Source organism: Nuphar pumila, chromosome 16 (genome assembly GCF_984573655.1).
Source record: "Nuphar pumila chromosome 16, dmNupPumi1.hap1.1, whole genome shotgun sequence".
NCBI classification, from domain to species: Eukaryota; Viridiplantae; Streptophyta; class Magnoliopsida; order Nymphaeales; family Nymphaeaceae; genus Nuphar; species Nuphar pumila.
In genome coordinates, this window is record NC_143264.1 from 33,603,006 (window position 1) to 33,628,817 (window position 25,812).

The 25,812-nt window shown below is 36.5% G+C and overlaps 1 protein-coding gene across 1 annotated transcript; it reads left to right on the plus strand.

Moving 5' to 3' along the window:
• The first annotated feature begins 7,687 nt into the window (after nucleotides 1-7,687).
• On the plus strand, nucleotides 7,688-24,714 carry LOC149813160 (uncharacterized). Its single transcript, XM_089991857.1, has 2 exons — nucleotides 7,688-7,978; nucleotides 24,463-24,714. The coding sequence occupies exons 1-2, from the start codon at nucleotides 7,701-7,703 to the stop codon at nucleotides 24,596-24,598; spliced, it is 414 nt and encodes a 137-aa protein (XP_089847983.1). The 5' UTR covers nucleotides 7,688-7,700; the 3' UTR covers nucleotides 24,599-24,714.
• The last annotated feature ends 1,098 nt before the right edge of the window (nucleotides 24,715-25,812 follow it).

Genomic DNA, 25,812 nt, shown 5'->3' on the forward strand with positions numbered 1-25,812 from the left:
AGTAACTACTTAAGCTAATAACAAAGTAATTAACAACAACTAATTAAATCTAGCTAATTACTTACTAACATCTAACAATTAACTAATGTCTAATAAAAACAAGGAAGGGACAAAATAAGAGATTTATGTAAGGAAAAGCAAAACAATAATTGAAACAAGAACAAAATAGTGAAATTCAACAACAAACTAGAAAACACTAAACAGGGAAAATGATTGAACTAAGGAATTTGAGAAAAAAATTGAACATAAAAAAAAAGTAAAAACAAAATTTGCAGACAATCAGAGAAAACAATAGTCACCAAAGATTAGGAAACAGCTACACTTGCTGAAAAACATTTTTTTCAAAACAATTCTTTGCCGTGAAAATGAGAAAAGAAAACAAATAAGCAATCAGGACAATTGTGTTTTAAAAACAAACTCTGAACATTATTATATTTTTTTTTCAAAACACATTATAGTAGAAGTGGATTTTCACGATTGAATCACAATACACGACCTCACACAGGTGAGTTCGGTTCCCACCATTTCAGGGAGCTAAGCCACCAGAACTTCCGGCGAATCCTCCTGTTTTTATTAAATTTCACAGATGTTCAACAATGATGATGCAATATTCATACTTTTACTTCAGATCAGAACATCCGATCGAATTTTTTTAGAAACACACACTAGAGTTTCAAATATCGACAGCCTCCACCGGAGATATCAACAGCCACCGGAAATATCAACAGTCGTGAAATGAATTTTCACGGTAACTCAATTGAAAATGCCTCTTTCATATTTTTCACGATAAATGTGAAGTGATCCGGCCAGTATTGATTCCAGTAAACTTATTTGCAGCATTTGGATTTCCACAGCATCAAATCATTTCTGATCGGCTTGCTTCACAGTGACTCTCCAGCAGGTACAGAGCCCCGATCGATAAAGAATATTTTTTTGATATCCAGGTGATCTGGATGATCCAGATCATCAAATCGTTGATCAATCAAAAGCTCTCACCAAAGATCAGCAATCAGACAATCATCAAATAATAGTACAACACCGGCGATCAAAATCAAGACACTCATCGGAAAACAGAAATCGCAATTCAAAATGATATCCGATCTCTGATCGGTTTCAATTAAATAATCATGATGATCCTTTTCCAAAAAAAAAAAAACAAAATAATCCGATGATCAGAGTGCAGATGAAATTTGATTTATCAGATTCAAACAGATATCATCAGGCGACAAATGATTGATCAATACTTAATCTGTAGCATACACAGGAAATCCAAATCGAATTTTCTCAGACAGCAGATTCAATCAGAAACAAGAGAAATTCAAAACGTGATATCATCGGTGAGTATAGATCAGTTGGATGATTTTTGGAGCTTGATCGATCAATACAGATGAATCATCCTTCAATCTATCTTTAAACTCAAACAAGGCATATGAATTAAAACTAAACCGTAATCTGCAAATGAAACTATTCCTAAAAACTAAAATCAAAATCTGATCTAAAAATCTCTGAATCAACATATGTCAGAACAAGATTTGAATGAATCATGAATGCTAAAATGTAAAATCAAATGAAAATTATTCTACGATTTCATCTTATTTTGATTTTTATTTCAGATTAACTAATCTAATGAGAAATAGAAGGAGGAATTAGAGAAGGAGAAGAAGAGGAAGAAGAAGAAGAAGGAGAAGCACTTACCGAACTGGAAGGGTTAGAAGAGAGGTGGGATCCTCTCTCTTGCTTCAGCCTTTGTTGGAATTCTCCACCAGAAAGAAGATGAGAAAAAAAGAGGAAAATAGGGAGAAGGAGAAGAAGAGGTGGAGAAGAAGGGGAAGAAGAGAGGGCTTGGGCAAAAGAGAGAAGACAAGCCTCTCTTCCCTCTACGTATCATATTTAAAGATTTGAACTTTTCTCCATAAGTCCCTCTTCTTTGTAAAATTGCATTTCAAAAACCTCTCTTCAAAAAGTTATTTACAAAACAACTCAAAATGACTATGTTTTAGAAAATACAAAACTAAGTCTATTTTAACTCTAATTTTTTTATGATTTTCAAAAACTAAACTACTACAATTATGTCAAACACTAAAATATACATTAAAATGTAAAATAAAACTATTTTTCATGCATTTTCTATTTTTAAATCATTTTAGCACATTTACTCGAAACTAACATAAAATTGGGTTTTTAAATCATTTTCTCATGAAATCATGCATATTTTTATATGAAAAATCCCTAAAATATATGCATGATCACCTAAACCCTATACCCTAACCCTAAACCTTAACCCTTAACCCTAAATCCTAAACCTAAACCCTCGATTTATATGCTGATTTTATATATCGATTTATAAGCTGTCAACAAGAATTTTCATATCGATTTGTATGATATTTGATCATCGATTTGCGTGATACTATGATAATATTTTCGTAACAAAGGAAAATCAACTAAACATTACAACGATTTTTAAGATATCAATAGGATTTGCCATATCGATTTAAGATAATGTTTTGATTCTTAATATCGATTTAAGATATTGTTTTGATTCTAAATATCGATGTTTAAGATATAAATACAAATTTCCAAATCTATTTAAGATATTATTCTGAATCTTAGTATCGATTTATGATATAGTTTTGATTCTGTATATCGATTTAAGATATTGTTTTGATTCTAAATATTGATTTTTAAGATATCAATACGAATTTCCAAATCGATTTAAGATATTGTTCTGAATCTTAATATCGATTTCTATGTTGATTCTTGATATCGATTTAAGATATTGTTTTGATTCTTAATATCGATTTCTATCCTGATTCTGTATATCGATTTATAAGCTTTCAACAAGAATTTCTATATCGATTTGTGGTCGACAAAGACGTCATTGCGTAAATCGCCTAAAATGTGAACTGTTTAAAGCTATATGTTATTTTATTATAAAATCTTTGGCGGGTCCCATAAGCATTAAACTCCTCTGCTATAAAAGGAGATCCTCGCAATATTACCCCATAAACGTTCCACAAAAAATCTAACGCTTCATCTTCTTCTCCGGAGCACCCTTTGTCGTCTCGTTGAGTTTTTGTGTTGTGCAAGTTACCAATGGCTTACATTCGTAAGAGAAGAAACACTTCGTAATTAGAGGGAAAATCTCTTGACGAAATCGTTGAACAATATGCTTTGTATGAGTAATTAGAAGCGTACTACAAAATAATGACGATTCAGAATGATAAAGAAATGGAACAATTGCTAGTAAAGTATAGAGGAGAGCCTAATCCATCAGATATTGAAGATGATGATCCAATGGCCACCATCTATGTGCGCACACAAATTGTATGTCTTTCTTGGTGCAATGCTGGCGCTATCAGCTATTTCAGCATGCACTTCAGTTACTTTACAATATGACCTTAACATAGGAGTCATAAATGAAGGGGTTAATTAATTGTTATGATCATTGATTAAAGTACGAACTATATATTTCTCATTCAGAAGTCTTCTTAACACCATTCTCGCTGGACAACCACATCTTGAATCCGGCTTGCTTCTTATTGAATTTTCACTTGACTTCTTTCAACCTTGCTTATAACAAACATATGCCTTTCTTACCATGACACCCTGTGCATTTTTTACCCAAGAATACCTTCTAACATTGAAGCCAAGTTTTAAGGCATAATCATTGTAAAATTTGTATGCAATTTCCTCATTATTAAACTGCATTCCCTCTACGGGAACAGAGTCAAGTGTACTATCATATAGACTTGAGGTTCCTGCACCTTTGTCAAGTGCACTGTCATGATCGTTTACCTCATTATCGAATTGCATTTCATCTGCTGGAATATTCAAGTCTAGAGTGAATCCAATCCTTGTACCCTTCTTATCATGTGCATCATTAGTGTACATATTCACTTCTTCAGGTGCGTCGATAGTACAGATGTTCGTTGCTCTATGACTTTCCAGTGATTGAGACACATTATCTTCACTGCAACTAGTTGATATATTCAACACTGTCATGAGCAAAATATCAATTTGCGTTAGCCAGCGCATACGTTTACTATGATTTATTCAAGATGCATATAACAACGACTACCGATTAGTTAAGCAAGTCAAAGAAATGATTGAATGAATCACAGTATCAAAGCAACAACATAATAGCTTACAATTAGATAATAACAAACAAAACCATATCTCACAAATTGGCACTAGAAAACACATAATATCTTATAAATCGATATATGACAGTTCAACTTAATGTATTACAAATCTGTATACGACAATTCAACATAATATCCTAGAAATCGATATATGACAATTCAGCATAATATATTACAAATCGATATTAACAACCGTTTACCATATCTTACAAATCGACACTAGAAAACACATAATATCTTACAAATCGATATACGGAAATTCAACATAATATATTATAAATCGATATTAACAAACAAAATAATATTTCACAAATCGACACTGAAAAATACATAACATCTTACAAATCGATATACGGAAATTCAACATAATATATTACAAATCGAGATTAACAACCAAAACAATATCTCATAAATCGACACTAGAAATTACATAATATCTTACAAATCGATATATGACAATTCAGCAAAATATATTACAAATCGAGATTAACAATTGAAACAATATCTCATAAATCGACACTAGAAAATACATAATATCTTACAAATCGATATACGACAATTCAACATAATATATTACAAATTGATATTAACAAACAAAACAATATCTCATAAATCGACACTAAAAAACACATAATATCTTACAGATCGATATACGATAATTCAACATAATATATTACAAATCAATATTAACAAACAAAATAATATCTCAAAAATCGATATACGTGTTACTACAACCGCAATTTACGTTACATTGCATATACTGAGTGAATGAACGATACCGGATGGGGTAGAGGCCCTTGCTCGCATCTGTAACCATGCATTCTTGTCAACAGGTCCCAACGTCTTACAAATATATTTAAGTTTCCAACTGCTGAAACGATAAAATCTACTTGCAATAACAAAACAATGCCTTAATGACACTCACGACGACATACGTTCTTCAACAATAGCATGATGACAGTGAAATGTATTCACCACGCTTTAATGGCACTTGTTGGAATGTTTGTGCGTCATTGTTTTTTTCCATACTGCCTAACGAAAATGAAGAAGAAGAGATGACTATAAAAAGAGATGGCCGACAAATCCCTCTATGACACCCACCGATGATCAAACCAGTCGTTCGATTTATAGTTATCTCGACGAGGTAGGAACAAACCCGGGAATGTTTTCTATCTAACACAAGGCAGGAATGAGAAGACAACCATGTGTTGTAACACAAGCTAAAAACAAAGGTGGAACGTGCAAATCTATATACGGGGAGCGGGAGGACATTTTCGTCCAATGCATATCTATCTTATGGGAGGACATTTCTATCAAAAGCATATATACCTTTTTTATATGTTATTTTATTATAAAGTCATCGTGGGCAACATTGGCATATGAATTATCGCGGATCCCAAGATATTCCTCCATACACACCGGAACACGCGAATATGTGTTTCGGGGAGAACACACAACACCCTCTCTTACATATATGTATACATTAACTGCTGATAGGTATACATAATCTGGGGTTGAACTTCGGGAAGCAGGTTCAGGTGCATGCTGTAAAAGGTGGTACTGCTTGTGATGACGTTTTCATGCTAACTACAATGTTAGATTTGTATTCTAAGCATGGTTTAACGAAGGAAGCAACACTCCTATTCAGTAAAATGGCTAATAGTGATTTAGCTGTGTGGAATGCAATGCTTTCTGGGTATGTCCTTAACAAGAGGGCAGTGAGGCACTGAATCTCTTTTCTTACATGCAAAAGGCTGGCATGGGAATGAATCAATTCACATTAGCTACTGCTGCCAAGGCATGTAGTTCTTTTTTTTCGATCACTGAAAGAAAGCAGCTTCATGCATATACTGTCAAGTTGGGGTACAAGTCAGACTTATGTGTAGGTACTGGTATTTAGACATGTATATAAATTGTGGGGGTACTGGGGATGCATACAAATTTTTTAATGGTATGCAGGAATATGATGAAGTTGCTTGGACCACCATGATTTCTGGATGTGTGCAGAATGGGGATGATGATTTTGCTCTTCAGCTTTATTATGACATGCGATGCTCGGGTGTTCTTCCAGATGAGTATACATATGCTAACCTGATAATTTATTTTTGAGCATTGTTTCAGTCTCATAAAATTTATTTTTTGCCCTAAGGCATACGCCTCGTATGCATCAGGGTGAGACACTATTTTTATATATATATATATATATTTTCTGTTGATCACTTTTACTGGGCTCGTAAAAGTCTTTTTACTTGGGTAGATCTGTGCCAGTGAAAACTGTTTCACTGGTGTTGTATTTGCGCTAGTAAAACCAGTTCACTGGCGCAAATTCAGCGCCAAAGACTAGTTTTCACTGGCGCAAACACGACCCCAGTGAAAATGTTTCCACAATGAAGCAGATTTTCACTGGCGCAGTGATTGCGCTGGTGAAAACTAGTCATTGGCGCAAATTCAACTCCAGTTAAACATTTTCACTGGTGCAGAATTTGCGCCAGTGAAACGTTTTCACTGGCGCACAGGCACAGCCCCAGTGGAGGGCTTTCCGCAGGTATCGACGTTTGATCCACATTTTCACTGGCCCTAACTTTGAGCCAGTAAAAAATAATTTCACTGGCGCAAGCTTTGCACCAGTGAAAAGGATTTTCATTGGCAATGTAAATTGCACGTAAAACCTTTACTGACGCATCTACTGACAGCTATTGCACTCTGTAAAAATTGAATTTCTTGTAGTGTAGTGGTTTTTTGCTCATCCTTTTGTCCATGGACGTAGACCCTAGTGTCTAACCACATAAATCTCGAGTCTTCTCTTGTTTTCTTTCTTCTTTATCTTGTGGTTTGCTTAGATTGTGGCTTTCATAACAAAAAAATAAAGTAGTAGTCAATCCATGAACTATTTTCATGATGGATCCTGAAAATATCATGAGATTCCTCAAATGCCACATATTTCCACTATATCATGATTTTATTGCAATTTAGTTTCAGTTTTCATAGTTCTTTATAATTTTTAAAATCATTGTGCAGTTTTTCAATATAAAAATACCAAAAGAAAACCAACAACTTATTGTTCCTATAAAAGATCAAAAATGAGATTTGTGGCTTTAGAAATAAACAATGCCAGTGTGCCACACTTTAGGGGGCGTTTGCTTGTCACTGAATGAGGTGCCGCGGCACCCCTTCCCTGGATTCCACTGCTGTGGAAACAGAATCCACCCCCGCCAACGAGAACCGTTTCAGCGGAAAAGGAGAGTTCATCGTGTAAAATGGTACACCTGGCTCTGCAAATCCGTGATGCTATGTTTGTTTTGGCATTTTTGGGCTCTGCGGAAAAGCACGCCCATTGATGCGTTTCCGCAGAAAGCCCTAATTTTCTGTGACACGCAAACGCCCCTTACTGAACCTGAACCTGAACCCGAACCCGAACCCGAACCCATGCTAATCAGGTTCAATATCCAGAACTAATTCAGTCCGGGTCTGCTAAGGCCCACCCTGAACCCGACCCGAACCACCCACTTGCACCTCTACAAGAGAAAAATAAATATGCTGAGAGAGAGAGAGAGAGAGATGTTGTTGCTGATTTCCGGATCCTTTGTGGTTCCTCCCTCTCTTCTACTCAAGAGGTTCGAGAGGCACTGGCTCAGGCCTCCGACTGTTACTAGTTTTAGGGAAATGAAACTGGCGAGGATGAAATTCGAACCTGCGACCTCCAAGCACAAGGACGGTGGCGAGAATAAGGACACCCCGGGCCGTGTTGCCCCGTTCCCTTTCCCTCGGCAAGCATCAACCGTCCTGATTGCTCGATCGGCCATCGCCGTGCTTGGCTTGGGATTCATCGACGCCGGGTACGTTTCTCTCACAACAGCCACACATCCTTTGGTTACCTTATCCAATGGTAACATGAAAATTGGTGTCAAAGCCCATCCCCACCATTGGTTTTGAGAAATCAACTGTCGAGATCCAAAGCACTATCTGGTTGAATTGTCTCTGTGGTCATGTCAACTTATACAGAAACTTCATGGTTCGCATGACACTTGCAAAGTTTTAACCTGGTGGGCTGGGCTAGGACCATAATGATAAATATCGGCCACATTTTGAAATTATCGTGAAAAACGCTATATTTTGGTTGCCATTAATTAAAACCTTTGGCATATTTGCAAAATACAGCGATATTATCATCTAAGTGAAAATATCACACTTTTATCGTGAAATGTACGTTTTATTGGCAAAGCACCTGTTCTTTCATGTTCTTACGCTTTTAACGTTTTCATCATGTTTTGTATAATTTTTATTTACATGCAATTGCCTAATGTAAATGTAAATGTATGAACAATTTAGGTTTAGCCGTCTCAGTTTTCAAATATTTAAGATGAATGGCTTAATTATGTGTTAAGAAATTGCTGAGATGACAGACTGACATAATTTTACTCATTGAAATTGCTTGCTTGTCCTTAAGGGTGCGTTTGAACATAGATGCATAGAATCTTGGTGGGGGGGGGGGGGGGGGGGAATGGATGCCGATGAGAACAGGGTGGAATCCAAACATAGGAGAATAGAGTCTTATGAACATTGTGCTCAAGGAAGTCCCAAAGCTCAAGGCCTCCTCCACCAAAGCAGGTTATGTGTCCCCCCCCGAACAGGGCATCTCATGCTCGGGAGTCCCAAAAAGCACGACGTATTTAAGCCTGTGCATCTCGTATCCCCATGTTTGACATCATTAATTAGCATTGGAGTTTGATGCGATTGCAAAGACTTAATTACCTTTTCCTCCATTGGTGCAAAAAAAAATAATGATTGTAGAAAAGGAGTGATTGTAAAGACTTAAGTGCCCCGAAGATGATTATTTAAGACCCAGTCTCTGCACTGCAGGATTATCCGAGAAAAAAATCTCTCCTAGAGGAGGCCATGAATATCAACCCTCTCACTCTCTCTCTCCTTTCTCTTTCTGCTTCTATGCACATCCAGCAGAAGATCCTACATTGTTCTATCAAGCACCGACTGACCTGCACATTGACTGTTGTGGAGCCTGATTCAGAGTTTTTACCCTTACAGGAGGAGGGTTTGGGGGCTCCTCCCAGCGTGGGTAGCATCATTCAACTAAATGAGTTGTAGATCCTGATTCAGAGTTTTTACCCTTACAGGAGAGAGGTCTGGGGGTTCCTCCCAGTGTGGGTAACATCATTCAACTTGAAGAGTTATGGAGCCTGATTCAGAGTTTTTACCCTTACAGAAGAGGGGTCTGAGGGCTCCTCCTAGCGTGGGTAGCATCATTCAACTTGAAGAGTTGTGGAGCCTGATTCAGAGTTTTTACCCTTACAGAAGAGGGGTCTGAGGGCTCCTCCTAGCATGGGTAGCATCATTCAACTTGATGAGTTGTGTAGCCTGATTCAGAGTTTTTGCCCTTACGGGAGGGGGGTTTGGGGGCTCCTCCCAACGTGGGTAGCATAATTTTTGCCCTTACAGGAGGGGGGTTTGGGGGCTCTTCACAGCGTGGGTAGCATCATTCAACTTGATGAGATGTGGAGCCTGATTCAGAGTTTTTTCTCTTACAAGAGGGGGGTTTGGGGGCTCCTCTTAGCGTGAGTAGCATAGTTTTTGCCCTTACAGGAGGGGGGTTTGGGGGCTCTTCCCAGCACGGGTAGCATCATTCAACTTGATGCACTGCAGGATTATCCGAGAAAGGAATCCCCCCTGGAGAAGGACATGAACATCAACCCTCTCTCTCTCCCTTCTCTTTCTACTTTCGTGCACATCTAGCAGACAATCTTACACTGCTCTATTAAGCATCAACTAACCTGCAAACTGACTGTAGCATGATTCAACTTGATGAGTTGTGGAGCTTGAATAAGAGATTTTGCCCTTACAGGAGGGGGGTTTGGGGGCTTCCCCCGGCGCAATAAAGTGTTTTGTTTAATCATGGTGCTCATGTTTCCTTTGGTTGTTTCTTGCTAAAGGTTTTTGTAACACCCTTTCTTACGATTTTTTTGTTTTTTTTTTCTGGTTTGAAGATGGTGACTTATGAAAGTTACCGTTCAATTTCAGGAAATGAACCTGTTACAGAACCAGAAATTTTGTAATCAGTTTCGGTTTTTAACAGATTTGAAATATCAAATGAGTTAATAAAGTTATAAAAAATTTCAAATATAAACTAGCCAAGTAAAGAAAAAAAACCCTTTTTACAGATTTGAAAAATGATCTCCCGTTGGGGAGATATGACTCTTGCAAAATGAACAAAAAACCTGAGTATCTAAAACGATATAGAGTGTGATAGGGTCTTAGTTTTCAACCAAAAATAGGTATGAAATTACCTTAAAAATTGCTGAAAATTGGCAGAAATAAACTAGACTCAATAACGAAGATGCCACTTTTTACAGATCGGAAATCCGATCTTCGATTAGGGAGATACGCCTCCGACAAGTTGGTCTTGATTCGAAGAGCGATTTACGCGTGACGGCTTACTGAATAACACTATAGCGATTTATGGTGTTGTTCAGTAAATCATTATGTGTAAATCGCTATTGTGACATATAGTATTTTCAATAAATCGTTGTGCAATTTACGGCGTAAATCGCTACCTGAATTAGGACCAACTTGTCAGGGGCATATCTCCCTAACCAGAGATCGGATTTCAAATCCGTAAAAAGCGGTGTCTTTCTTATTGAGTCTAGTTTATTTATGTCAATTTTAAGCAATTTTTATAGTCATTTGTTTTCTCATTTTGATTAAAAACCAGACCCCTATTATTCTGCATTATTTAAGTTGCACATATTTTTAGTTCATTTTGCGAGAGTCATATCTCCCCAATGAAATATCATTTTCCAAATCTGTAAAAAGGGTTTTCTTTCTTTATGTGTCTAGTTTATATCTAAATTTTTTTATAACTGTTTATATATATTTGTTATTTTAAATTTGTTAAAATTTATGACTGGTTACAGATTAATCTTATTTAACCATGATTAAACAAAATAGTTCCAGTTTTTTATATATTTGAAATATCTAATAAATATATAATATTATAAAAATTTCCAGATATAAACTAAATAAATAAATCAAAAAAACTCTTTTTACAGATTTGAAAAATGATCTCCCGTTGGGGAAATATGACTCTTGCAAAATGAACTAAAAACATGAGTAACTCAAACGATATAGAGTGTGACAGGGTCTTGGTTTTCGACCAAAAATAGGTATTAAATTACTATAAAATTTGCTGAAAATTGACATAAATAAACTAGACTCAATAACGAAGATGTCGCTTTTTACGGATCGGAAATCCAATCTTCGGTTAGGGAGATACGCCCCCGACAAGTTGGTCTTGATTCAAATAGCGATTTACGCGTGACAGCTTACTGAATAACACTACAAATCACTATTCAGTAAGTCGTCATGCGTAAATCGCTATTTGAATCAAGACCAACTTGTCGGGGGCGTATCTCCCTAACCGGAGCTCGGATTTAAAATTCGTAAATAGAGTGTCTTTCTTATTGAGTCTAGTTTATTCCTGTCAATTTTCAGCAATTTTTATGGTAATTTATTTTCCCATTTTGATTAAAAACCAGACCCTTATTATTCTGCATTATTTAAGTTGCACATATTTTTAGTTCATTTTGCGAGAGTCATATCTTCCTAATGAAATATCATTTTCCAAATCTGTAAAAAGAGTTTTCTTTCTTTATGTATCTAGTTTATATCTGAAATTTTTTATAACTGTTTATATATATTTGATATTTTAAATTTGTTAAAATTCAGGACTGGTTACAAATTAATCTTATTTAACCATGATTAAACAAAATACTTCCAATTTTTTATATATTTGAAATATCAAATAAATATATAAAGTTATAAAAAATTTCAGATATAAACTAGACAAATAAAGCAAAAAAACCCTTTTTACATATTTGAAAAATGATCTCTCGTTGGGGAGATATGACTCTTGCAAAATGAACTAAAAACATGAGTAACTCAAACGATATAGAGTTTGATAGGGTCTTATTTTTCGACCAAAAATAGGTATGAAATTACTATAAAAATTACTAAAAATTGACAGAAATAAACTAGACTCAATAACGAAGATGCCGCTTTTTACGGATCGGAAATTCGATCTCCGGTTAGGGAGATACGCCCCCAACAAGTTAGTCTTGATTCAAATAGCGATTTACGCGTGATGATTTAGTGAATAACACTACAAATCACTATTCAGTAAGCCGTCACGCGTAAATCGTTATTTGAATCAAGACCAACTTGTCGGGGGCGTATCTCCCTAACCGGAGATCGGATTTCCGATCCGTAAAAAAAGGAATCTTCGTTATTGAGTCTAGTTTATTTCTATCAATTTTCAACAATTTTTATGGTAATTTCATACCTGTTTTTGGTCGAAAACCAAGACTCTGTCACACTCTATATCGTTTTAGATACTCAGGTTTTTTGTTCGTTTTGCAAGAGTCATATCTCCCCAACGGAAGATCATTTTCCAAATCTGTAAAAAGTTTTTTTTTTCTTTATTTGTCTAGTTTATATCTGAAAATTTTTATAACTTTATATATTTATTTGATATTACAAATTTTTAAAAAACTGGAACTGTTTTGTTTAATCATGGTGAAATAAGATTAAACTGTAACCAGTCCCGAATTTTAACAAATTTAAAATATCAAATATGTATAAAAAGTTATAAAAAAAATTAGATATAAATTAGACAAATAATAGAAGAAAACCTTTTTTGCAGATTTGGAAAATGATCTCTCGTTAGAGAGATATGACTCTTGCAAAATGAACTAAAAACCTGTGTAACTCAAATAATGTAGAAGAATAGGGGTCTGATTTTTAATCAAAATGGGGAATGAAATGACCATAAAAATTGTTGAAAATTGTCAGAAATAAACTAGACTCAATAAAAAAGACACCGTTTTTTACGGATTTGAAATCTGATCTCTATAACAGGTTCATTTTCTGAAATTGAACAGTAACTTTCAGAAGTCACCATCTTCAAACCAGAAAAAAAGAACAGAAAAATTGTGGGAAAGAGTGTTACGAAAACCTTTAGCAAGGAACAACTAAAGGAAACATGAGCACCACGATTAAACAAAACACTTTATTGCACCAGGGGAAGCCCCCAAACCCCCCTTCTGTAGGGGTAAAATCTCTGAATCTGGCTCCACAACTTATTAAGTTGAACGATGCTACCCACACTGGTGGGAGCCCCCAAACCCCCCTCCTGTAAGGGCAAAATCTCTTAATCTGGCTCCACAACTCATCAAGTTTAACCATGCTACAGTCAGTGTGCAGGTCAGTCGATGCTTGTTGGAGCAGTGTAGGATCATCTGCTGGATGTGCACAGAAGCAGAAAGAAAAGGGAGAGAGAGAGAGTTGATGTCCATGGCTTTCTTCAGGGGAGATTCCTTTCTCAGATAATCCTGCAGTGCAGGGACTTTCTGGATGGAGGACATGTTTGTTCTTTTTTTGAACCGTTTATTTTCCTTTTTTTGAATGGACATTTTTGTCATTTTCTCAAACCGTCGTTTTATGGCAAGAATAGCAAGAAAGGGTACTTAAGTCTTTGCAACAACACCAGAGTCCAATGCAAAGTTATGTCAACATACACGGGAATACGAGCCCCATGTGCGTAAATACGTGGCGCTCATTCATCCCCCCGAACACAGACGTGGGATTCAGTGAATCATCAGAGGAGAACATACACCACCCTCTCCTCCTCCACCCATGTTGATGGATAGCGTTGCAGAGACCAATGTTGTCTATCGGTATAGGCTCTAAATCTTTTGGCCACCGATATACCGATATTCGAGTGAATCATTCTGTATCGGACAAAAAATATTACATGTCAAACATGTGTTACAATTATTAAAATAATATCAAAAATTTAAATTTTAATATTTTCTATATTTATTAAAAAAATAGTGATTAGGGATTTCTCCTTCTAGGTTCTTATACTCGTGCTTCACTAGCACCAAACTAGTTTCAAAAATACTGAAGCCCATTTCAGAAATCCTATAAAACTAGTTTCTAAATGCATAAGAAACTCATCTCTAAAAGCATAAGAAACAACTTACTTGTACAAGTGAAGCCAGTACCAAAGTGGGTTTCATTTATGCTGATTGTGGTTGTCAATGTAACATGCAACACAAAACTACTTGATGCAGCCCATCAGGACTAATTTGGATGTACGCAAGGAGCAGGACCCGATCCGGATTGCCATACCCGTGATCCCCAAGCAAAAAATGCTCAATTTGGGTTCAAATGGGGTTTAGGGTTAAAATAATCATTTTATATTTTGAATTTTCTAAAAAATTTGATCAGTCACATCATTTTTAAATTATGGTATATTTGAATTTTAAGTTGTTATTTTTTTTTTATAGAACAAAGTCGAATTGTTCTATAGTACTCTATAGAATTAGTTTTGTAGTACTAGAAGGTATAGTGGGTTCATGGGTAAATTTTCTTTTTTCATATCCAAATCTAGATCCATTTGAAAGCATAAGTCCCAACATGACATATGACTTTATTCTAGTGAGCTTTAAGAGAGGCGAGCCACCTCTCTCCAAACCTCATTGGGCTAGAAAAAGATGTCGCCTAAGCTTGCCAACTCTTCCTTCCTTAGTGGCCCTTCATTGGCTTGCCAAAAAGAGAGTGAGACAAAAAAAACAAAATCAAAGAACTCATCTACATTTAAAACTATTCCAGTAAGAAAGGAAAATGAAGGTTTTTTTGTCTATCTTAAAAAAAAAAACAAAGTTTGAAAGGAAGTCATGGAAGAAAATAGGAGAAAAGGTTAGTTTTGGGAGAGAACTTAAATCTTGAGAGTGGAAACTTGTGAGTTCCAATTTGTGTAAGAGCTTGTGAGAGAACCACCTCCATTGTCATGAAACATTGCTGGTTACGGGTTGCTGTTGTCCGGAAGCTCTGATCCTAAGCTTTTTGGAGAGCTATCGCGAGCATTGTATGAGAATTTCGAGAGCTCGTGTGAAGGTACTTGATCTTGGAGAGGTTGTGTGAGGGTTGTTTGGGAGAAAACATCCCTCTTTTTCATCATTGCCGATCCTCATTGTGGAGTTTCGAACCATTGGATGTGTGAAGTTGTTCTTGTGCTTAGGAACTGAGATACGAACATGTTGGATCGATCTCGACTACCTTGGGGTCCAACTGATTTTTGGTTTGCCGAAAATACTTCTTTGAATGCTTGATCATGTTGTCTTTGATTTGAGTCTTTGTATCTTATTTAAAACCTGATTTTTTCTGTTCACGTTTTGCTTGTGATTGTACCTACTCGAAGTTGTGTGGTGAGGTTTTATGCTGAAACTTAAAACCAAAAACAAAGAAAAAAGAAAAACAAATTGGTTTCTTGATAAAACGTGGATTATAAATTCCAAAATTCATTGTTGCCATTTTTTGATCTGAAAAATCATTCCACAAACATGTTTGAGTGTCGATTTCAGACTTCTTAATGTCTAATCATTGTATGATTTGATTATCAAATTTGGTTGTGAGAAAGAAAAAAAATTTGATTTATTGTTGTTTAAAAAAAATCATTAGCTTGGAAATCTTTAAAACATTGGATGAGATATTTCTAGATCTATTAAACCTTTAAAATGTCGAGTTGAGGTTCCAATACAGACCTATTGACGTTGGTACAGGTCTGAGTTCATTTCAGTCTTGAGCGTGGAGCTAGTTTGTTAAATGATCGCATACGGTTTATTTCAAATAGTGAGTTTTACTATCGATGCTTGTGAAAATCAATTTTCCATGATTGAGCTGTCCCCATCTCATTGTTGTTTGCTGTTTGAATATTGATCTCAGACCCCTAGACCTCTAATCCAGGTCTGAGGCATGTTCCTAATTGGCATATAAGTTTGTTGTGGTTGTTCTGTGCGGGTTGCTTCAAGTTGTTAATGTTGGATCGATTTTCAGATCACACAGTTTCACAATCATCATCATGATATAAAACATGATACAAATAAGGAAATATAACAGTATAGACATCATGATCAACCGACGATCGAAACAATAACAGGGAGCAAACATGTCGGGTTCCACCATATACTAAAATCCAGACATATGCAAATGAACAAACATATGCATAAAACATAATATAAACAACAGAAGCATGTTAATACTATGTAAACGGCTAAGGCGTACGAAAGTACTCCCTTTAGAGAAGATTCGCTCCCACATACAGTGCAAACAGGGTCTGGCGTCCTTCCCCCAGAATACAATAGCCTCAGCGATCTGGATCGGTGCACGCCGATGGTAGATCACCCTTCAAAAACAACCTCAGGAACTACAACTGCAGACCTCACAGTTTTAGCAAAGCAAGAGAGAGAGAGAGATGATAGAGTGTACATCCGTCCCCTTGGAACCTCTCTAACCACGTTTATATAGACGTGGAAGAGATATATTGAAAGGACATGACTCTTGAAGAGTTGCCTATTTTGAATAGACATGACCCTTGCAAAGAGTTACTAGATTTGAACAAGTGTGACCCTGCCAAGGGTCACCACTTCCAAAAGGCATGACTCTTCATCAAAACCAAACTTTTTCCAAAAAGAAAAAATACTCCACGTTTCTTCTTGAAATTTTCTCTCCCCTCCCTTCTTGCACCTAACATTCCCCCACAAATTCAAAGAATGAAACAGGAGGAAACCAAGATGCAAAATGAGAAAATCTGCAGTAGGACATATCATGCTTTCAGTAATGGTACCTTCCGGTTTGAACCACTACCTTAGTTGACTAACTTTACCCCCACAGAAACGAAGTGAACTGAAGTCTTGAACTTGAACCTTTGGTGTAGGAGTGTCCATTAGCAACAACATGATAAAGATTCTGGTCCTAATCTTTAGGAGCGGCGTGTTAAGGCCATGCGCCCGAATCCTGTTTCATGAGTGACTTTAGGAATAACCCAATTCCTTAAACTGTGGCCACACAGTCACACTCACATAGGTAGGCTTCTCCAGAGATGCACTGCTAACATCTCGCCTAGAAGGCTTTGAACTCATTCAGAGTTTTAACTCTTCCTTAACTAGCAGCTACAACACCTTTTCAGAGTAATCAGGGGAACAGACACATATACATAGTATCTCATAAATAAGGTGTTATTCAGTTCACCCTACAGCTTGTTATTACCACATTGAACCTATTTTGTGGGATCTCCACTCAGATAGGTTGGGTTGCTACTGCAGATGAACTACTGATGGGTTTCAGTCCCATCCCCTCTCTGGATTTTAGGACTAATGACTTATCTAGTCCTTTCGTTAATGGATCAACTGTGTTCTCTTTGGATCCAACATAGTCCACAACAACCACTAACTGAGACACTAGTTCCGTTACAGACTTTATTCTGACTTGGATGTGTCTCCTCTGCTTTTGATTATATTTTGTGCTTTTAATCTTTGCAATAGTGGCCATATTGTCACAATGCACAGATATTGCAGGAATTGGTTTGGTCATTAAAGGAAGTTTCTCAAGAAGTCCCTTTAACCATTCAACTTCTAATCCTGTGACATCTAAAACACAAAGTTCAGCCTCAAAAGTAGACCAAGACAAGATGATCTGCTTCACTAATCTCCAAGCGACTGCGCCGCCATCCAAGGTAAATACATATCCTGTCACACCATAACTCTCAGAGTTCATGGCTATCCAGCTTGCATCACTATATCCCTCAAGAACTGCAGAGAATCTCTTGTAATGCAAACTCAAGAAAATAATTCCTTTCAGGTATCTAAGTACCCTGTCCAATGCCTTCCAATGAATGCGATTTGGACAACTTGTGTATCTACTTAATTTTGTCACAGAAAACGAAATATTCGGTCTTGTGCAATTTGCAAGATACATCAAACTTCCAATAATTTGGGAATACCTCAATTGAGACACAGGAATACCAGTCATATTCTTATGAAGAGGGATAAAAGGGTCATATGGAGTTGCTACAGATCTCCCTTGGTTATAGCTAAATTTCTCAAGTACTTTCTCAACAAAATGAGATTGAGAAATTGCTATCCCCTTAGCTGAATGAGTCAGCTTTAAGCCTAAGATCACATTTGCAACACTCATATCCTCCATATCAAACTTACTACTAAGAAACGACTTTGTCTTATTCACAATTCTCATATTGGAACCAAACAATAGAATGTCGTCTACATACAAACATAAAATAGTACAACCATCACTTTTAACTTTGCAATAAACACACTTATCAGATTCATTGACAACAAAGCCAAATGATAAAATAACATTATCAAACTTCTCATGCCATTGTTTAGAGACTTGTTTTAGTCTATATAATGACTTAACAAGTCTACAAACTTTGTTTTCATTACCAGGAGCCACATAACCCTCACGTTGATCCATATAGATCTCTTCTTCAAGATCGTCATGCAAGAAAGCAGTCTTCACGTCCATTTGATGAACCGAAAGATCATAAATGGAAGCCAGTGCAATAAGCACCCTAATTGTGGTCATCCGAGTAACCGAAGAATAGGTGTCAAAGTAATCTATTTCCTCCTTTTGTTTGAACCCCTTGGCAACCAGTCTCGCCTTGTACTTGTCAATAGATTCATCTGGTTTCAACTTCTTCTTAAAGATCCATTTGCACCCAATTGTGAAACTACCATGAGGGAGGTCAACCAGTTCCCAAGTGCCATTAGAGATAATGAAGTCCATTTCACTCTTGATGACGTCTTTCCATTGCCTTGCTTCAGGTGAAGCCATTGCATCTCAGAAAGTGGGAGGATCGTCCTCGATAAGGTAAGTGATAAAATCACTTCCCAAATCCTTGGTAATTAGTGGTCTCTTGCTCCTTCTAGGTTCAACCACTTTCTCAGACTCAATGGGTCTAGGATGAGAACAAGATGGTTCTACCCCCACATCTGTCATCCTTTCCACATGTTCGGGAATGGAACCAGAAGTTGAAGGTATATCTAAAGAAGATAGATTCTGAGGTATACCAACTTTCATGGGAAATACATCCTCAAAGAATGTAGCTTCTCAAAGCTCAACAATAGAGTTTACATCTATGTCAGATATCTTAGACTTAATAACTAAGAACTTGTAGGCATAACTGTTCTCTACATAACCCAAAAAGACAATATCTACGGTTTTAGGACCCAGCTTCTTCTTGTTGTGCTCTGGGACAAATACCTTTACAAGGCACCCTCACACTTTAAGGTATTTCAAGCTAGATTTCCTATTTCTCCAGAGTTCAAAATGACTACTATCCTTATACTTCTGAGGAACTCTATTCAGAATATGGCAAGCCGTATTTAGAGCATCCCCCCACATATAAGTGGGTAATCCAGAACTCTCAAGTAGAGCATTAATCATGTCAGTTAGGGTTCTATTCTTTCTTTCTGCAATCCCATTAGATTGAGGAGAATATGAAGCAGTAAACTCATGAACTATGCCAACAGATTTACAATATTCATCGAGTTTATTAGAGGTATGTTCTCCCCCTCTATCAGACCTCAATCTTTTAAGTTTTCTACCAGTTTGTGTTTCTGCTTCATTCTTAAAAATAAGAAACTTATCAAAAGCTTCATCTTTTGATTTTAGCAGATACACATAACAGTATTTAGTGTCATCATCTGTAAAAGTGATAAAATACTTTTTATGATTTCTGGTTAACACTCCATTAAACTCACATATATCTGTGTGCACCAGATCCAATATTTCAGAATCTCTAACAATCGTATGAAATGGTTTCCTACATTGTTTTGCTTGCACATAAATTTCACATTTCTTAGTTTTATCAATGGAATGCTCATGAATCATTTTCAAGTTCATCATGCGTTTCACAAAATTGAAATTCACATAACCTAATCTATTATGCCACAAATCATATGATTCTATGTTATATGCAACATTAGACAATGAATCAAAAGAAATATCATTTTCTAATTTATCACTGCAAACATGTTCAACACGAAGTTTAAATAAACCATCATCTAAATACCCCTTGCCAATAAAGGTTCGAGAATATAAAATAACAACTTTATTACATTTAAAGTTAAATTAATAATCTTCTCTAACAAGACATGAACCACTTAGAATGTTCCTTCTAACTACAGGCACATGGTGCACTCTGTGTAAAGACAGAACTCATCCTGAAGGAAACTTCAGATCCACGCGTCCAATCCCTAACACCTTTGCAGTCGTTGAATTGCTCATAGTCACAGATCTGCCTGTAGCAGCCTGGTATGAGACAAAGACAGACTTATCAACACAAACGTGCACATTAGCCCTAGTGTCAACCAACCACTCTGTCGGCTCATAAACGTGATAGATTTGCGGGTTAACAGAAACATACCCAGTACTGGTCCCAATGACCTTAGTCACCATGTTGACTTGAGGCGTTCCATCTGTGGTCCCATGAGCTTTGGCCTTCTTGGAAGGACATTCCTTAGCCCAGTGCCCAACCTGCCCACAGTTCCAACACAGTTTGTTCTTTGCCTTTTTCTGAATTTTGGCCTTAGGTTTAAACTGGTTTTTCATTGCAAATTTTGGTTTTTGTTCCTTGCCCTTAAAATATTCGGTCATCATGTTCACCTTAGGCTGTTCAGTTGGCATCACGATTTGTTTCTGGCTCCTATGCTCTTCTTCAATGGCAATGGCTACCATAAGATCATCAAGGGAAATCTTCCCTTTATAGTGCTTGAGAGACATACCAAAGTCTACCCAAGACTTAGAAAATTTCTCCACGATGGTCATAACTTGAAACTTCTCAGGAAGTTTCATCTCAGCCTCAACCAAACTATGGAGCAACAACAAAAACTCGTGTGCCTGCTCAGTGACCGACTTGCCTTCTACCATTTGATATTTCAGAAACTTGGCAACAGAGTACTTTTCAAGACCTTGGTCTTCGGTATTATACTTCTTGTCAAGTTGATCCCATAGGCCCTTAGCAGTGGTAGACGAGGAACAATACACATCGAACAACGTGTTGGACAGAGCCAACAGTATGCAACCACGACATATACTGTCCTTTTCTTTCTACTCTACAGCCGCAGAGATCGCAGCACGGTCAGGGTCAGTATAAAAAACCGAAGGGTAGTCGAGTTCCAGAACCGACAACAACCCTATCGTAGTGAACCAGATTTTCATGCGTTGCTGCCAACGCTTGAAATTCTGACCGGCAAACTTTTCTGGCATACCGGACATGTCCACTTTTGATACAAAAGCGGAAGATGTCGACATGCTTAGAATCTTCTCTAAGACTGTTAGATCGATTTTCAGATCACACAGTTTCACAATCATCATCATGATATAAAACATGATACAAATAAGGAAATATAATAATATAGACATCATGATCAACCGACGATCAAAACAATAACAAAGAACAAACATGTCGGTTCCCACCATATACCAAAATGTAGACATATGCAAATGAACAAACATATCCATAGAACATAATATAAACAACAGAAGCATGTTAATACTGTGTAAACGGCTAAGGCGTACGAAAGTACTCCCCTTAGAGAAGATTCGCCCCCACATACAGTGCAAACAGGGTTCGACGTCTTTCCCCCAAGATACAATAGCCTCAGTGATCTGGATCGGTGCACGCCGATGGTAGATCACCTTTTGAAAACAACCTCAGAAACTACAACTGCAGACCTCACAGTTTTAGCAAAGCAAGAGAGAGAGAGATGATAGAGTGTACATCCGTCCCTTTGGAACCTCTCTAACCACGTTTATATAGACGTGGAAGAGATCTGTTGAAAGGACATGACTCTTGAAGAGTTGCCTATTTTGAATAGACATGACTCTTGAAGAGTTGCTTATTTTGAATAGACATGACCCTTGCAAAGAGTTACCAGATTTGAACAAGTGTGACCCTACCAAGGGTCACCAGTTCCAAAAGGCATAACTCTTCATCAAAACCAAACTTTTTCCAAAAAGAAAAAACACTCCACGTTTCTTCTTAGAATTTTCTCTCCCCTCCCTTCTTGCACCTAACAGTTAAAACCAGTTCGAATGCTTGCTTAACCCGAATCCTCTTATTGTGATTTGATTATAGATTGGTTGTCTATGATCTGTTTTGTGCTTATCCGAAACTTAAAAATATTAGAATCTGGTCTGAATTATTGTTATTTTAGTCATTGGGTTGTTTGTGGAGTTTTCATTATTGAATGCCTCGAATAGGAATAGGCATTTCATATGAATGCATGATTTGATTTCATTGATTCAAGAACGTAATATATTATATGTCCGTGATATGATTTTATGGTTGAATGGGTTAACATGTTAAGAGATTGAATATGATTTGAGTTTGTGCTTGAATATAAGATTTTATTGGCAGTAGCTAAATATGTTCAGTTTCATTTGTGAAGCAAATAACTATATATATAAATAAATAAATATATATATATATATATATATATATATATATATATATATATATATATATATATATATATATATAGTCTTAGGTGAGTTTAGCGTAGTTAGTTTTATGTTCTAGAAAAACAACAAAAATAGTTTTCAAAATTTATTTTCCCATTTAGGTTTTATTGGCTTCTGCATATTAGTTTAAACCTGGTATCAATGTCTATTAGAAGCTCGTACCAAAATTTTGAGACACATTTTAATTAGAACGTACCTGAAACTTTTGAGGGCCTTGCGTACCCTTATCCATGCCATGGGTCTGAAACCATCAATTTTTTTATCTGTAAAGATGAAAAGTCAGACCTCTATATCCGTGCTTTTTGGGGATTTCTTTCCCCACAAAAAACTAAAAAAAGTGGACTAAAGATATACTGCATCATGTGCAGTGCCCACTCAAAACTGTAAAAAAAAACTCCCTTGGATTTTTTTTATTTGCTGTCCAATGCGCTCTAACTATAGCTACGAAAACAGAGAGCTACAAAAGTGACGATCAATCATTTAAAGAAGGAAAAGGTTAAAAATGTAGTTTAAAGATTAGACTTGTGTGGCGATTTGTGATGTAATTAAACGGTTTGGATTTGAGTGGATGTAGCCAATACCAGATCTGTTTAATTCAATGATGGCTAGAAAAATTCGGATTTGAATTTGGATTGAATTCAAATGGTGAAAAACTCGTACCATATCTGTTTTTTTACATGTAATTGGATTTGGATGTCCATCAAACTCAGATATCCACATTTGATTACAATCACATATGGTTTTGGCTTACCAAATCCAACTAAATGAAATCAGTTTCGGTTGGATATCGGAACGGTTGACATCCCTACTCAGGGGCATAGCTAGGATTCATGTGGGTGGGTGTGTGTGTGGGGGGGGGGGTGGCACAAACAGGGGTGTAGCAAAAAAAAAATTTGGTGTGATAGTCTGGGGTTCCCGAATTTTTTTTTTTTGAGATAAAATAAAAAATGACTTCAATTATTAATAAAAATCTATTTCATATGGACAAATCAAACTATTTGCTGCAGTCAGGGCTGGGCTAGGACTGGGCTACAAAAATGGATAAAAATCTATTTCATACAGAATCAGGGCTGGGCTTTAAATTTTATTTATTTTTTTAACTGGGCCAGGAGGCAGGACTGGGCTACAGCCCAGTTCTGCGCCCCCCCCCCCCCCCCCCCCCCCCCAAGCTCCGCCTATGTCCCTACTGGTGATATAACAGGTTATTCAGGTGGTCATCTATGCTTTTCTTAGAAGGTTTGGCATTCATCTTAAATATTTGAAAACTGAGGTAACTAATTAATATTTTTTATACGTTAAGAGTCTACATTCAAATCACCTGGTCATGCAATAGATCTGGGCCTGAACATGAATTGTTTGCAATTAAATCTAAATCAGATTATGGATTTGCATGAAAATTAGATGAAGGCTGAACCTCGATCCAAAATGTATACGGTAGCAATGGATCCTGTAAAAGAAGACTGAAAACAAGCATTGACATGCACCAAGTATAGAGATAAGGATTTGGTCCAACTCTAAGCAAAAATTGACGCACAAGAAGAGTTGCTATTTCTGTGATGATGAGCATAGCTACTCTAGTAAATGTACTGGATTGCATAAGAAAAAGTTCTACATTATGATGATCTCTTTAGCACCTAGTGCCCTAGAGTTGCTTATTTGGAGATTCATTAAATATCCAGGATTACACCAACAAAAAAGGAGAACCAGTAGGTTCAAACACTTTTTACATATATCTAATTATTTACCATTCATGATTACTTCATTATATAATATTAATAAGGGTGCGAGAAAAAGTGTATAACAAGCCAAAGTTAGGCTAGCAACATGTATCACTGTAACTGCTATTAAGTAATTGAACTTACATCTTGAAACTAATCGTAATATGTCTAATGAGGAGTGGTTGGTTTCCTTTGATGCATTGCAGGTACAGTGGTGACTGGTCTAGAATTGGTGTCATCTCTAAAGAGACTGAGGATGTACTAAAGCTGGCTGCATATTTTCTGGTACCACTGTGCCTATACCTTATTTTCACAGTCTCAGTGGAAGAAGAGACTCCATAAAAGGACATGTGACGCACATTAAATGTATCCCTCTCAGAGATTTATAATGTCTTTGAGTTCAAGATATTTCATACTTGTAGCATAATTATAAGTAGATTAATCTCTACCTTCTGACCCTTTAGCAGTTCCTCCTTGTAAAAATGCAAAAATAGAGTTAAGTCTGCAAAAATCTTGCTTAGTCCGTCTTATTTCAAATGCATGCTGTCCATTTCTCAAATATTTGGTCTTGACCGTGTTGGGTGTATACGATAGCACCACTATTTTGGTCTGTGATTATTCAGTTGAACCAATTTTATGCTACAGAAAATTGTAGATGCCACACATCTTTAATGTGGATGGTACTTAATGTATGTGGATTAATGCTAGGGTTATTTACAAAAAAGCATACCTGTTCTTTTTGATAATTCAAACCATACCTACAAGAACTTATATTTCAAAATTTGTATCTTCAGCTATTCATATTCATACTCCTGGTCATGATTATCCCTTTAACCAGTAGTTGATAGATTCACAATTAGACCAGTTTTACCCTCATTAAACTTGCTCTTCTATGCCCATTTTACCTTATGAGATAAAGAGAAAAGACAAATACAGGTAAAACCAACATTTTTCTTAAAAGGTAAAATCATGAATTTGAGTGAAAACAGGAATGTCCAACTTAAGAACTGAAGACCTATGCTTCTGGTTAGCAAAATAATAATTGAGGTATGTATTTGAATTATCAAATCTTTTGGGTATGAAGCTGGATTATAAAATGTTTTTGAGTATGTTTTTGTGAATAACCCCTAATGCTAACTGTCATCGTTCTTGCTAATTGCCACCATCTCTACACAATCTTACCTCAATATGGATTCTCTTTATTGGCCTTTTCAGGGCAATGCCTGTTTACCCTTATAAAAATCAAGCTATTCAGCTTCCCAAGTAAGCTCACCGATCTTAATTATATTCTATTCCAAGCACACTTACCTAATACATTACAATTGCATAGTAGTTCCTTTGCCAAATTGGCTTCTTTTATTTCTCAATTTTGAAAAGGTCTCTCTAAAGAGAAATGACAATCAACCTTCGCTGTCCTTGTTACTGAATTATTGATTCATGAAACTCCAGCGAATTCCACCAGTAACTCTCACAAGCCCTTACTGTGCATATATTTACAATGAGGCCACATAATAGCCATTGATCAGGGATATAGGAGCGGCCAGAAATTCTTTCGC